This window comes from Monodon monoceros, unplaced genomic scaffold (genome assembly GCF_005190385.1).
Source record: "Monodon monoceros isolate NGI ecotype Baffin Bay Population unplaced genomic scaffold, NGI_Narwhal_1 Super_Scaffold_9, whole genome shotgun sequence".
Taxonomy (NCBI): Eukaryota; Metazoa; Chordata; class Mammalia; order Artiodactyla; family Monodontidae; genus Monodon; species Monodon monoceros.
The window spans coordinates 15,692,638-15,707,053 of record NW_021703786.1 but is presented as its reverse complement, the minus strand read 5'-3'; the positions used below and the strand labels follow the sequence as shown (position 1 = coordinate 15,707,053).

General features: G+C 57.7%; 1 protein-coding gene across 1 annotated transcript in view; it reads left to right on the top strand.

The window, feature by feature from the left end:
- SRCIN1 (SRC kinase signaling inhibitor 1) overlaps window positions 1-14,416 on the top strand; it is a 64,224-nt gene that overhangs the window by 37,953 nt on the left and 11,855 nt on the right. The window contains 14 exon segments of the mRNA XM_029213033.1: window positions 29-227; window positions 678-771; window positions 1,279-2,132; window positions 3,204-3,296; window positions 3,543-3,586; window positions 3,879-4,066; window positions 5,208-5,383; window positions 10,461-10,591; window positions 10,687-10,834; window positions 11,177-11,201; window positions 11,203-11,424; window positions 11,875-12,109; window positions 13,717-13,871; window positions 14,158-14,310. Coding sequence (XP_029068866.1) covers window positions 29-227; window positions 678-771; window positions 1,279-2,132; window positions 3,204-3,296; window positions 3,543-3,586; window positions 3,879-4,066; window positions 5,208-5,383; window positions 10,461-10,591; window positions 10,687-10,834; window positions 11,177-11,201; window positions 11,203-11,424; window positions 11,875-12,109; window positions 13,717-13,871; window positions 14,158-14,310 — 2,717 coding nt within the window.

Sequence of the window (14,416 nt, the reverse complement as noted above, 5' to 3'; positions counted from 1 at the left end):
GACAGCGAGGGCGGCGTCTCCTTCGTAGGGGTGCTGTTCCTGCAGTTCGGGGAGGAGACTCGGCGCGTGCACATCACGCACGAGGTCAGCAGCCTGGACACGCTGCACGCACTCATCGCGCACATGTTCCCGCAGAAGCTCACCATGGGCATGCTGAAGTCGCCCAACACAGCCATCCTCATCAAGGACGAGGCTCGCAACGTCTTCTACGAGTTGGAGGACGTCCGGTGGGCGTGGCCCCGGGGGGGATGGGGTGGGCCTCCCCATACTCCTCCTCTGAGGGGGGGTTCGACGCCGCAGGTCATTCCCCAGCCCGCTCCTGACCCAACCTCAGCCCTAACCCCTCTCCTCCCGGAGCCCTACCGCCCCGCCCCCTTCTTCGGTCATCCCGGCCCCACCCCCTCCCTTTAAATCATCCACCCCTGCTGATTGGCCTTGGCTTGAGCTAACCTGAAAATGGCTCGTGAGGCCGAGGAGCTGTACGGGGTGGAAGCTGCCGAGTGTGTGTGTGTTGGTGGCAGGCAGTCCGAGGCACGAGATCCACTGAGCAGGGAGTTAGGAAGGGGCTGGGGCTCGCGGCCCTTCTTGGCCACCCCTCTACCGTCTGCCTGGAGTAGCTTCCTCTCCTCATCACAGGGCTGGGGGATGGTGACCCTCTGCACCACTCCCGCCCCCAGGGACATCCAGGACCGCAGTATTATCAAGATCTATAGGAAGGAGCCACTCTACGCCGCTTTCCCTGGCTCACACCTCACCAACGGGGACCTCCGGGTATGGCTGGGGAGGCCCCGGGCATTGGGGAGGCTGGGCAGATGGGGTCCAGGAGCACAGAGTCTAGCCACTTGTCACCAGGGACAGCTTTGGAGAAGGGAATGTGGAGGCTGAAGCAGAGGGTGGCCTCCATTAATTGTGGAGTCATGGAGGAGTCCTTCCCCTCATCTGCCACTTTCCCCTCTTGTCCGATCAGATTTCTCGAACCCACCTCTAAATATTTTAGGAGACCTCTCTCAGGAACCACCCCTTACCTTTTCGCTTCCCATCCCCCACCATAGGGTGGGCTGGGGGTCGCTCCTCTGGTGCCTCTCCCTCCACCACTTCTTCCTCCGTGCTGGGAGCCCTGAAGGGAAAGGGGCCCAAGATGCAGCAGGAGGGTGGGAAGGCAGAGAACAGAAGGGACTTCCTAAGCGTCAGGGGGGAGCTGCTGGCTCCTCAAGTAAGAAGCAAGGGATCCCCCTTTGTGACCAGCCCTGTGGGGTTCGGGGGCTGTCTTCTGCACAGAGAGAGATGGTGTATGCGTCGCGGGAGTCATCGCCCACGCGGCGCCTCAACAATCTGTCGCCGGCGCCTCACCTGGCCTCCGGTTCGCCGCCGCCGGGGCTACCGGCGGGGCTGCCGTCGGGCTCGCCGTCCCGCTCGCGCCTGTCGTACGCCGGGGGGCGCCCGCCCTCCTACGCCGGCAGCCCCGTGCACCACGCGGCCGAGCGGCTGGGAAGCGCCCCCGCTGCACCGGGCGTTAGCCCGAGCCCCAGCGCCATCCTGGAGCGGCGCGACGTGAAGCCGGATGAGGACCTGGCGGGCAAGGCGGGCGGCATGGTGCTGGTAAAGGGCGAGGGCCTCTACGCCGACCCCTACGGGCTGCTCCACGAGGGCCGCCTGAGCCTGGCCGCGGCCGCCGGCGACCCATTCGCCTACCCGGGCGCCGGTGGCCTGTACAAGCGCGGCTCGGTGCGCTCACTCAGCACTTACTCGGCCGCCGCGCTGCAGTCCGACCTGGAGGACTCGCTGTACAAGGCGGCGGCCGGAGGCGGCCCGCTCTACGGCGACGGCTACGGCTTCCGCCTGCCGCCCTCGTCGCCGCAGAAGCTGGCCGACGTGGCTGCGCCCCCCGGGGGCCCCCCGCCGCCGCACAGCCCCTACTCGGGGCCGCCCAGCCGCGGCTCGCCGGTGCGCCAGTCCTTCCGCAAGGACTCAGGCTCCTCGTCTGTCTTCGCCGAGAGCCCCGGAGGCAAGACCCGCAGCACCGGGGGCTCCTCGACGGCTGGAGTCCCCCCTCCCGAGCTCTTCCCCGGGCCTGGGGAGCGCCCGCTCGTTGGGTTCGGGCCGCCTGTGCCAGCCAAGGACACGGAGACCAGGTGAGGGACGCTGGCGAGGCCCGGGGCTGCGCGGGTGGGGTGGGGAGCGGGGACACGGCAGAGTCCGTGGCAGGTTGTGTCCTGGACTCTCAGACCCGGGAATCCTTGTAGACCCGGAGTAGCCTTGAGGGGTCGCCAGAGTATCTTGGCCGTGGCAGGGAAGGCACTGGAAAGACGTTTCATCTGCAAGGCCTGAGAGCTGGACGAGAGGGCCCCAGACAAGGACCCTGGAGACCTGGGTTTGCATCCGGTCCCTGAGCCTCAGTTTCCCCAACCAATATTAAGGCTGAAGTAGAACTCTTTATTTAGTGCCTTTCCTGCTCAGACACAGAATGTGCCGCCATGAGAGCTGTCCAGCACAGGGCCGGCTGAAGTCCACTGGGGAGGGGGTGCTGGTAAGAAGTGGGGATGGGGAGAGAGGCACATTTCTTTAAGTAGCCTCCGAGCTGGGGAACTCTTGCCCATCATTCAGCTCCCTGCTAAGGGTGCAAGGCTGGAGGAGGTAACCAGGGCACTGAGCTGCCCCCCCTCTGCCCTCAAGCAGCACCGCTAAGAGGTGAGAAGGAACGATTCATTCACACAGCTTTCTTGTGGCCTGTGTGCCAGGCACTGCACTGGCCACTGTTTATGCCAAGCTGAGCAAACACGGTTCCCGCCCTGCCTAGTGAGGGAGACACAGCAAAAAATACTTGTTCTTCCCTTGGGAGGGTGTACTCCTCAAGGCTGTTGGGGACTCTGGGATGGCTTCAGAGGAGAGGGTAGGGAGGAGGGCATGCTGGCAGGGGGAATACATGTGCAGAGACCCAGAGTGACCTGGGTGGGGCCCATTAGGGAGCCAGTGATGAGAGATGAGTCTGGAGAGGGAGGGGGTGACTGTCAGACAGGGAAGGGCCTTTCCAATGTTGGGGGTGGGCTGTGGACCCTTAGGCAGTGGGACCCTTTGAATTGTCTGTGCTGGTGGCTGGGGAGGGAATGGTATTTCCTCTAATTATCCATCTTAGGAATGGGGCGCTGGGCAGGAGGGACCCCATGCCCAGAGATGGGGTTGCTCAAAGCCACCGTCTTCCCCAGGGAGCGCATGGAGGCCATGGAGAAGCAAATTGCTAGCCTCACTGGCCTGGTGCAGAGTGCCCTGCTGCGAGGCTCGGAGCCGGAGACCCCCAGGTGAGGTGTTTCTCCCAGCACCACTGCCCAGGCATGTGGGTGGGCAAGAGGGAGGGAAGGCGAGCAGCAGGAGCCCTGGGCTCAGCTCAGCCAAGGTCTCATCATTTTGCCCTGGGTGAATCGCCTCCCTTCTCTGGCACTCCATCCTAAGATCAGGGGACTGGAGGAGTTTATGTTAAGGTCTCACCCAGCTTTGACAGTCTGGGGCCTGGACCCCCTGATGGCCATCTTTTCCCTGTGCCACAGTGAGAAGATTGAAGGCTCCAATGGAGCAGCCACCCCCTCAGCACGTGAGTGACCCTTCTTCCCTCCCCCACAGGTTCTTGCCCTCTCTGAGCCTCCGATTCCTAATCTGTAAAGTGGCTACATCACCAGGCTTCAGTGGATAAATGAGTAGTCACCTTAGACCAAGATGCCTTCGCTCCGGCGCTTTGCTCCTCGCAGAGGGCTGACCACTAGTTGGGGCAGGGAGCCAGAGCCACGTCTCTCTGTGGCTGCTGTGTGGGGTCAGGAGTGGGGAGGACTTTACCCCAGGCTCACGATTTATTCCCTTTCTCCCGTCCTCGTGGTCCCTGTCTGCAGCCTGCGGGTCAGGCAGCCGGAGCAGCGGGGCCACCCCAGTGTCCGGCCCTCCCCCGCCCTCGGCCAGCAGCACGCCTGCGGGGCAGCCCACTGCCATCAACCGTTTGCAGATGCAGCTACACCTGCGTGGCCTGCAGAACAGCACAAATGACCTGCGCAGCCAGCTTCAGCAATTGCGGAAGCTCCAGGTACCACCCTCTCCGGGGCCTCGCCCTGTATCCCGCTTCCTGAAACCCCGCCCCCTCCAACCCCGCCCCGCCAGAACCCGCCCACGAAACTCCTTCCTGCGAGTCTGCCCCATCCCGAGGCCCTCCGCCGCCCACTGGGGTGCTCTCCGAAACCCTCCTCGAACTCTCGCCACCTCGCTGAGTCTCTACTCCCTCACCAAGCCCCCATCCCTCGCCCGGGTCCCCCTCACTGAGCCCTCTTGCCCCTTTCCTTAATCCTCACCGCTCTCCTGAAGCCCCAGTGCACCTCACTGAGCCCCCTTCTCCGGTCAGTATCCCTCAGGGCAGTCCCTGTCCCTTCCTGCCCCGCATTCTCTACCCCCTCCCCTCCCTTGGGCGGAAGCCCTTCCCCCAGATCCCCTCAGCTCTCCCTTCCTCAGCCCACACAGTCTTCCCGGGCCCGCCCCGCCTGGCAGATGGTCCCACCAGTCAGGAGCCTGGCATCGCTCCGCCCGCTCCTCGAGAGTATCCCAGGGCCCGTCAGGTGAGAATAATGAGTAGAGACAGGCTGGAGAGGGGGCAGAGAGTTGCCATCTGGGCAATGGGTAAGATCTCGCCCACCCCCACCTTTGCCCCAACTCGGCCTTAGAACTCGGTTTTCCCGGCGCAGCCACGGAAGCTCTATCAAACCCCAGTGCTTGAGTCCTTCATCGAAGCCATAGCCATGCAGCCGCAAGGTGGGCAGGGCCCTACGTAGGGCCACCCCTTGCCCCCCAAATATCCGCTATCCCGTTCTCCTGCCTCAATATTTACCCAGAACGAAACATTTTCCTCCGCCCCCCACCATCTTACTCCCTCGCTGCAGCTAACCGCCACAGCCATGCAGCTGCACCTTCTGCAGGGCCCAACGTGGCACTCCTCCCTCCACTATCCCAGGCCGTTCTCCTCCTGCCTCTATTCTTCCCCAGAACTAAGCCCTCGGCCTGTGCCCCCCGCCATCCCACCCTTTCACTGCTGCTCACGGCCACAGCCGAGCATTGGTATCTTCCGTGGAGCTTGCCCCGCGTCGGGCTCTCCTCTGCCTGCCTCCTCCTAGCCCTCTCCCGGCTGCGCGCCTCCGTTCCCTCCCACCCGCGTCCATCGGTCCATCTGCGTCCCGCAGCTACAGAACCTGGAGTCTTTGCGCGCGCTGCTGAAGGGCACGGAGGCGGAGCTGAGCATGCGCGTGTCGGAGGCGGCGCGGCGGCAGGAGGACCCGCTGCAGCGGCAGCGCACCCTAGTGGAAGAGGAGCGGCTGCGCTACCTCAACGACGAGGAGCTCATTACCCAGCAGCTCAAGTGAGGCTGGGCCCAGCTTTGGAGGGAGGGCTGGGGGTGCGGCCTGGGTGGCCGGCAACCTGGTTTCACGGGGAGGCGAAGCTCCCTTCCTTCTGAATCACAGGTGACGTTCTGAAGCCTGATTTCCTTCTCCTCTGTGGCCTGATTTCTCTGTGACCCACAAACCTTTGACCGTCTGGCACAATTCCTGTTTTCTTTTTTTCTGGCTTGATGCCTGCTTTTGCTATAGTCTTGCTTCCTAACGGTCCACAGTCTGGCTTCCCCGTGGCCTGCAGCCTTACTCTCATGCGTCCAGCTGCCCGATGTCACTCTGCCCTCTGCCTGCTTTCATTCTGGCCTGTGACCCGTGCAAACTGACCCTCGAGTATTCAGGTGGAGCTTTCAGGTGTGGCCAGCTTGGTCAGCTTGGTGCTGACCAGTCACAATTGCCACCACTCCAATTCTCTGATCTCTGAGACCAGGTATAGCCAAGGAGAACCCTCCTCCCATCCTAGTGCAGCTGAAACAGGGCTCCAGGAATAGAGAGCCCCAAATGCTTAGACATGGAAGGGTTAACAGAAGACAGTCCTCTGCTCCAAATTTAACAAATGGCTGTCTGGCCAAGATTCGATTGTCTGGCACCATTGAAGGGAGAAGCTGCCTGCCGCTGTCCATCCACTGAGTGAGCGGCCCCAGCCCACTACAGCCTTCCCTGGTCAGTCCCTGGGGTCTGAGACGGAGGCCCTGCTCCTCCATCTGGTCTCCCTCTAGGTGGTTCAGGGCACAAGGGGCCTGAGGTCCAGCTCCAACACTGAGAGGCTGTTTGATCACGATAGTTTTTGCCCTTCTCTGCACTTCAGCTTCTTCACCTGTGCCCCGTATTAAGATTTTCGCAATTCTTCCCAGAGAGGACTTGGATTCTACTGGTCAGCGACTTGGAGCCAGGGAGGCTGCTCAGAGGAGCCCAGCTTTCTCACCAAGCTCGTAATTGGCTGTATCACTTGCAAGGGGCTACTTGAAAAGAGTCCCTGCTCCTCAGTCTCGGGCGCACAGCCTATAAGTACATGTTTTTTTCAGTGATGCACAGGGCAAAGATTCTCATGAAACCTTGTGGCTGAGATGAAATAAGGGGCCATCCCACTTGGAAATAAGCTGGTGGCAGCCACTGCATCACCCCTAGTGTGACAGCTGAGTGTCAACTCTTGTCAGATCTCCAAGTAGACTGATGGCTGCCAACCCCCTTACCAAGGGAATTCCATTTACTCAACTTTCCTGTCCCCTTTTTGCCCCTTTTTATTCAGCACAGAGGAGCGGGATTGGAATTTTCAAAAGGAACTTTACTGAGACATTAAAGGAAAATAAAAGGAAATATAAAAGTACAGAGGCAGAAGGGATGAAAGGATGTATTTATGCTCCTGTCATATGAGTGTCTGGTCCTCAGCTTCCTGGGGACCTCAGTTCTCCAGGAGTACACAGACTCCCTACCCGCTGCCCTGTTATCAAACCCATTGCTCAGACTGCTCACTTGAGAGAGTTTGGGGGCTGATATATGCTTCCGGCAGGATTCTCCATCTACTTCGAAAGGAGTTCCTGCCCTTTTTTGGGTGGGGCTTGGGCTGCGCACCAGCACTGCAGTGGCTTCGGCTTGGCCAGGGGGACGTCCCTGCCCAGCTCCCATAGCCTCCTGACATTAAGTCAGCCAGCAGGCCCATCCTTACCCCTGCTGTGGCTGCAGCCCCTGGACACTTGCTCTTGCTCGGCTTCACTCTGCCCCTTCCTTTTGCCCCCTGGCATCTTGCTGGGAGTAAAGGCTGATTCGGTGCTTCACTCAGCTTGGCTCACTCACTTGACCTTCTAGCCAAGCACTTGAGCGCTGTCTAGACGTTGCCCTTAGGGAAAGCCTCTGCTGACTGAGACCTTTTGGCCTCTGGAGCATAATGTGACCCAACCCAGGACCAGCTTTGTAAGCATGTGACCTGTGTAATCGCACAGGGCCCCATGCTTGTGAAGGCCCATGCTTGGTTTAATGCTCTGCTGTCACTATCTTGAAATTCTTAATTTTTAAACTAGGGGCAAAATCTTCATTTTGCTTTGGGACCCCCAAATTATATAGCTGGCTCTGTCCTGACCCTTACCTCTCAACTCCTCTAGAACTAAACCTGGGTCTGGAAACCCCACTACTTTCTGATCCCAGTGCCTAGACTTGGGCTGGTCCGGACTCACTTGCAGAGCCTGCCCAGGTTATGGGCCCCCAAACTTTGGCAGATGGTAATGATCAGAAAATCGAGGTGCTAATTGAGCCTGAGGCGGGCCTTGTCCCTTCTGCCTGAGAGTTGCAGTGTTATTTCCTCCTGAAGGCTTACCTGAGTGCCCTTCCTCTGCAGAGTGATGTTTGAGTGACCATTTTACAAAACTGGCCCACCCTGAGCCAGTCAGGTTATCACACACATCAAAAGAGAGTTGTTCTTTCGCGTGTGGCGGAGGGAAGGCTGGGTGGGACAGTGGGTGGGTGTGGGGTGATGTTAGTCCAGTGTGGGAGGGAGATGCAGCAGAACCCAATGGCTGAAGTCAGACAGGAGTAGATCCTGCTTTGCCACAAAATAGGTGTGTGACCTTGGACAGGTTAGTTAATCTCTCTGAGCCTCTTTTTTTTTTTTTTTTAATGCCAAAGCCCATTGTTAGGGTAGCTTAGTTAGGGTAGCTAATTAATTAGTTAGGTTAGCTGCTATAACAAATTGTATAATGGTTCAAAAGTAATCAATATACCTTTCTTTCTCATGGAACAGTATTGGTGGGTTAGCGGAATGGGTTTCCTCCACGCAGTCATTCAGGGACCCAGGCTAATGGAGGTTTTGCCATCTTCAATATGTGTCTTCCAAGATTATCCACAGGGTCATTTTCTTTCAACCAACAGGAAGGGGAAATGAGCGTGGAGGAGCTTACATGGGAGGTTTTTAGGCGCCAGGTCTGGAAGCAGCGTGTAACCCTTCCACTCATATTCCATTCACTAGACCTCAGTCGAATGGCCACTTCTACCTGCAAGGGAGGCTGGGAAATGTAGTCTAGTGCCTAAGCTACTGTCTGTCTGTGTGTAAACTGGAGGTAATAATGGTTCCCACTCACAGGATTTGTTGTGAGGATTAAATAAGGTAAAGAAAGTGAAGAGATGAATGTGCACCTGGCAGGCCATAAGCACTTAGTACAAGAGAGCTCTTTAACTGGTAGTGCTGACTCACAGGATTTTGTCCTTGGCTCCAGTGTGATCTGTCTTTTCACCCGCTAGTTGGATGAAGATGTATAAAGCATGCTGATAAGATTTGCTGATAACACAGAGCTCTGAGGGGGAGCAAATCTGTTGGATGGTAGAACTGAGATTCAAAAGTTGTTCCTACGTGGATGGTTGAGCTGAAATCCAACAGATGGGATTTGACAGGAATGTATGTAGAGTCCCGCATGTGGGTCAGGGACATCAGTGACTCAAGTACAGAACTGAGATGACCTACCTGGGCAGAGTTCCTTCTTTCATTTATTCATTCCTTCCATAATTATTTACCAGGCATTTATCCTGCTCAGGGCACCATGCCAGGTGCTGGAAATCAGAGATGAATCAGAAAGACATGGTGTCTGCCTGCCTAGAGTTGCTTAGCCCAGGAAACAGGAGCTCCAGGGAGGAAGCAGACCCCCAACCCCAAGTGTAGGGAAGGGGGGAGAGGTTCCCATTGGAACCTGAGGATGAGTGGGAGTTAGTCACACGTGTGCGTGCGTGCGTGTGTGTGTGGGGGTGCTAAATGGAGTGTTCTAGGCAGAAGAAATGGCATTATAGAGGCCCAGGGAGAGCAGCACATACGAGGACCTCAGCAATTCTGGATGGTTCTAAACAGAAGCAAGCCAGACGAGGAGGACAGTGGATGTAGCTGGAGGGAAAAGAAGAGCAGCTCCCAGGGACTGACCCCTTGCGTTAGCTCATTTAATCCTCACAGTGGCCCCAGGAGGGAGGAACTCTTACCATCCCCATTTTTTTGGGTGAGGAAGTTGAGACCTGGAGACAGTCAGCAGCTGGGCCCGTGAGCCATGGCCGCTAAGCCTGCACGTCCGGAGCCTGTGCTCCGCAGCAGGAGAGGCCACAGCGGTGAGAGGCCTGCGTACTGCAAAAAAAAAAAAAAAAAAAATGTTGGGATCCATTTCGGGTTCAAAACAGGCGGTGGTGACTTGGTGGTCTGATTTACATTTTAGAAATATGGAGGGTTTTAAAATGACACAAGGGCTTCCCTGGTGGTGCAATGGTTAAGAATCCGCCTGCCAATGCAGGGGACACAGGTTCCAGCCCCGATCCGGGAAGATCCCACATGCTGCGGAGCAACTAAGCCCGTGCGCCACAACTACTGAACCTACGCTCTAGAGCCCGTGAGCCACAACTACTGAGCCCGTGCACCACAACTACTGAAGCCTGCGCACCTAGAGCCTGTGCTCCGCAACAAGAGAGGCCACCTCAGTGAGAAGCCCGTGCACCGCCACTAAGAGTAGCCCCTGCTCGCCGCAACTAGAGAAAGCCTGAGCGCACCAACGAAGACCCAATGCAGCCAAATATAAATAAATAAATAAATTTTTAAAAAAAGAAAAAAAAAACCCCACAAGCTCAGCATAAACCATCTGAAAATTGAAAGCAGCTTTGTCATTGAGGAAAGAGGCTGAGTGTCTGGATCACTGGAGCAAAGGTAGATGGACGTGGCAGTGCCACCCTGAAAAAAAAGAGACGCTTTAGGGGCCCATGCAAGTGCCTCCAGTTCTCTGAAAAGCTGCCAATTTCTCTGCTGTGTCCTTGGCATAATGAGGATCATAGGATGCAAGTTATCGGGAGGGAGATTTGGATTGATGTTAAGAAAGATCAGAACTTCAAAGAGGGGACCCAGGGTACCTGTTAGGGAGTGCTTCTGTCTCATCTCTGAAGTTTGGCTTTCTGATTTCACTTGGGCTTGTGGTCTGGTGAATGGCTTTTAATTTTGATCTGATTGGTGGCCTGATTTCTTTCCAGCTGCCCAATTTCAGGGGGCTGGGCTGGGGCCAGAGGGGCTGAAAGGGTCTTTCTGTGTGGCTGCAGTGACCTGGAGAAGTCGGTGGAGAAGATCCAGAGGGACGTGTCCCACAACCACCGACTGGTGCCTGGGCCCGAGCTGGAAGAGAAGGCGCTGGTGCTGAAGCAGCTCGGGGAGACGCTGACTGAACTCAAGGGTGAGCCTGGGGGCACCCCTACCCCCACCCCACTGCCTGTCCTCCCAGTCCTCGGAGCTGCTCCCTCCCCAGCTCACTCCTTCCCTTCCCCTCAGCTCACTTCCCAGGCCTGCAGAGCAAGATGCGGGTGGTGCTGCGTGTGGAGGTGGAGGCAGTGAAGTTCCTGAAGGAGGAGCCACAGCGCCTGGATGGGCTACTCAAGCGCTGCCGTGGGGTCACAGACACGCTGGCCCAGATCCGAAGGTCATACTATCCCTGAGTTCTTATCTCTGACCTCCACTTTCCCAGTGAGGTCACATGCTGAGCTAGATCAATAAGTCAACCTGACCCCTTATCCCAATTCCCACAAAGCTCACTGGTGTGCCCACTGGATCTGCACCTCAGCTCTGATCTGTGGCCCCGTGCATGTTGTAGGCTTGGCCCTCCCATTTGCCGGATGCAGTCACTCCTCCCCCCAGGCCCTTCCACTTGTCCTGCAAGATCCCAGAGCCCTCCTCAAACCCCACCTCCCCCAGGCCAGGCTTCCCTCCTATGGGGCCACCACCCTGCAGGCCTCACAGCTGCTCCCAACTCTCCCAACCCCAGGCAAGTGGACGAAGGTGCGTGGCCACCCCCCCAGCAACCTCCTGAATCAGTCCCCCAAGAAGGTTACAGCCGAGACTGACTTCAACAAGAGCTTGGACTTTGAAATGCCACCCCCCAGCCCTCCACTGAAGCTCCACGAGATGAGCGGGCAAACCGAGGGGGCCCCTCCGACCCCGAAGGCGGGCAACCCCACCAAAGGCCTGGACACTCCTGGCAAGAGAAGCGTGGACAAGGCTGTGTCTGTTGAGGTGCTGGGCCCGGCATGGGGGGGGCCAGAACTAGGCTCACACGTTCTCACCACCGTCCTAGATTGGCAGGTGCCAACACGTGGGGACTTGTTCCTGGGGGAGGAGGAAGTCTGAGAAGCATACTGAGGGTGACATTAGTCCTGCTAGACAGAAAAGCATATTATAAACCTATGATAATCAAGGCAGTGTGGTGTTAGCATAAGAGTAGATTATGTGCTCAGTGAGACAGAATAGAATGTCTAAAAGCAGGTCTAAGTTTATCCCAAGAGTAGTTTGTAATGAAGGTGGTATTCCAGGCTCACAGGGAAAGCATGTCATACTCAAGGAGAAGCCCGAGGCTCGGACCAAACGGGAGGCTTCCTTTCCATTCCTTGCATGTGTGGCTGAGGCCCCAAAGGTCCAGGAGCAGGGCAGCCACTTCAGTCCTGACTGTCGACCCCTCCTCTCAAGGCTGCCGAGCGGGACTGGGAGGAAAAGCGGGCAGCCCTGACCCAGTACAGCGCCAAGGACATCAACCGGCTTCTGGAGGAGACACAGGCAGAGCTGCTGAAGGCCATCCCTGACCTGGATTGTGGGAGCAAGGCCCACCCAGGCCCAGCCCCCACCCCTGACCACAAGCCCCCCAAGATGCCCCACGGTCAGAAGGCAACCCCCCGAACGGAGCCCAGTGGAAGGAGAGGCTCAGGTATGGGGGCAGGTAGGGGGCTGGCGAAGAGCCCAGAGGAGGGGAGCCCCAGCCTCAGGAGCTCTCAGGTTGATGGGGGAGGCGCTTGGGAGTGAGAATCTTTGTGGTCAGGCTGCCAGAGGAGGGAGGTGCTGGCCTGCCCCTCGTCCACGAAGGGAGACCCAGAAGGACGGGATAGCACTGGACTCCATCCAGGGATTTTTCCCACTGCTCTGACTTCTGCTGAGAGAGGACCATGCAGGGAGGATGAGCAAGTCCAGGCAGAGGGTCGTCCCCCTGCACGTTCTGACCCAGTGTGTGTGCCAGAAGCGAGGCTGTGGTGAGACGGGGTGCGGGTGCAGCGCTGAGCTATACGGACAGGGTTCCTGTGCTCCCTGAGCCTGTGAGAAACCCGAACCAGAAATGGCAATTGTCATTCACGCGTTTATTCATTCCTGCCACATATATTTGTTAAGCACCCACTTATCTGCTAGGTGCTGGGGATAAGGAGATAAGGCTGCTTTCAAAGAGCTTAAAATTTCGTGGGAGAATAATACTAACATCTGTGTTTATCAAGCACTTACTATGCGGCAAGAACTGCTCCAAATGCTTTTCTACGTATCAATCCTTATAATTTTGCAACAATCCCAGGAGGCAGATACAGTAATTATTTCCATTTTACAGATGAGGACACTAAGGCTCAGTGTGGTTAAGTAATCTGTCCCAGGCCATACCTTGTGTGTAAACTGGAAATAGGATTCAGGTGCTAAATGCTGTCCTAGAGGAGGCCCTGGAAGGGCAGGAAGGGCTTCCCATGGAAGGGGACTTTCCATTGGAGCCTTGCATTCCCCTGGCCAGTGAGAGAGGGCATTCCAGGGAGAAACAGCACGTACAAATGCCTGGAGGTCTGTGTTTGGTGTTGCCCAGCTGGGTCCAGACCAGGGATTAGTAAGCAGAGCTGAAGCTGAAAGGTTGGCAGGCTCAGAGGGTGCTGGGCCAAGAAACTTGAACGTGGTTTGGGGTCATGGGGAATCGCCAGGGGATCAAAGGCAGAGGAATGTCAGGCTTGAGGGACTTTTCTGCAGGTTGCAGGAAGCAGCCCCCACCCCGGGAAGAATTGGGGGAAAGGAGAGCCTGGTGGGTGGGGTCAGACTCTCAGAATAGTACTCTCTCTTGACGGAGAAAGGATGAAGATCTGTGCAGGGCAGGGCTGAGGGGTGGGCAGGAAAGGGATGGATTAGAGCAGTGATTCTCAAACTTGAAAGTGCACGTGAAATCACCCGGGGATCTGCTAGAACGTGGATTCTGATTCAGTAGCTCTGGGTGGGGCCTGTGCTTCTGCATTTCTAAGAAGCTCCCAGGTGCTGCCAATGCTGTTGTTCCATGGGCCACAATTTGAGTAGCAAAGGATGAGAGTGCTGTAAGGGGAGGAGCAGAAGGGCTTGGGGTTGGATTGCACGGGGAGGTAGGAGAGAAGGAGGAGGGGGCCTGTGTCCTTTCCCCTGCGCGTTCCTCTCCCTTCCTCGCTGGAGGAGGAAGCCAGGTTTATCCTAACCCTGGAGTCAGATGTGGCGCACAGACTCCAGGGTTACGAGTCCCCTGACCCCCAGTCCCTTGGCCTCCCGCAGATGAGCTGACAGTGCCCCGATACCGCACGGAGAAGCCCTCCAAGTCGCCCCCGCCGCCCCCTCCCCGCCGGAGCTTCCCCTCCTCCCATGGCCTGACCACCACGCGCACTGGAGAGGTCGTGGTCACCAGCAAGAAGGACTCGGCCTTCATCAAGGTACCACCACCGCTTGGGTAGGGGTCAGGGGGTCGAGTTGGGGGGATGCCTGAGATGACCTCTGGAGACTCTCTGGGGTGGTCCCCTCTCTCAGAGGAAGTGGAAGGAAAGAAAGGAGGCTGGCCAGTGGTGACTCTGCTTCTGGCTTGGGCTTCCTCCATGGCAAGGGGCCATCCTGGCAGTTGAGGAGCTGGGGCAGGTGGGAGATGGTCTGGAAGTGCTAGGGCCTAGGAGACGAGCTGGAGGTGCCCAGAGCCTGGTCTTCATGGGGACCGGGCCCTTGCAGAAGGCCGAGTCTGAGGAGCTGGAGGTGCAGAAGCCCCAAGTGAAGCTGCGCCGAGCCGTGTCCGAGGTGGCCCGTCCGTCCTCCACACCCCCCATCATGGCCTCTGCCATCAAGGATGAGGACGATGAGGACCGCATCATCGCAGAGCTGGAGGTGGGTCAGGGGCGCACCTGGCCCCCCTGAGTCATCAGCCAGGCCCCCCCGCTTTGCCTGTCAAACTGACCCCAGGGTGAGGTGCCCGGACTAGGACAGGGGACTG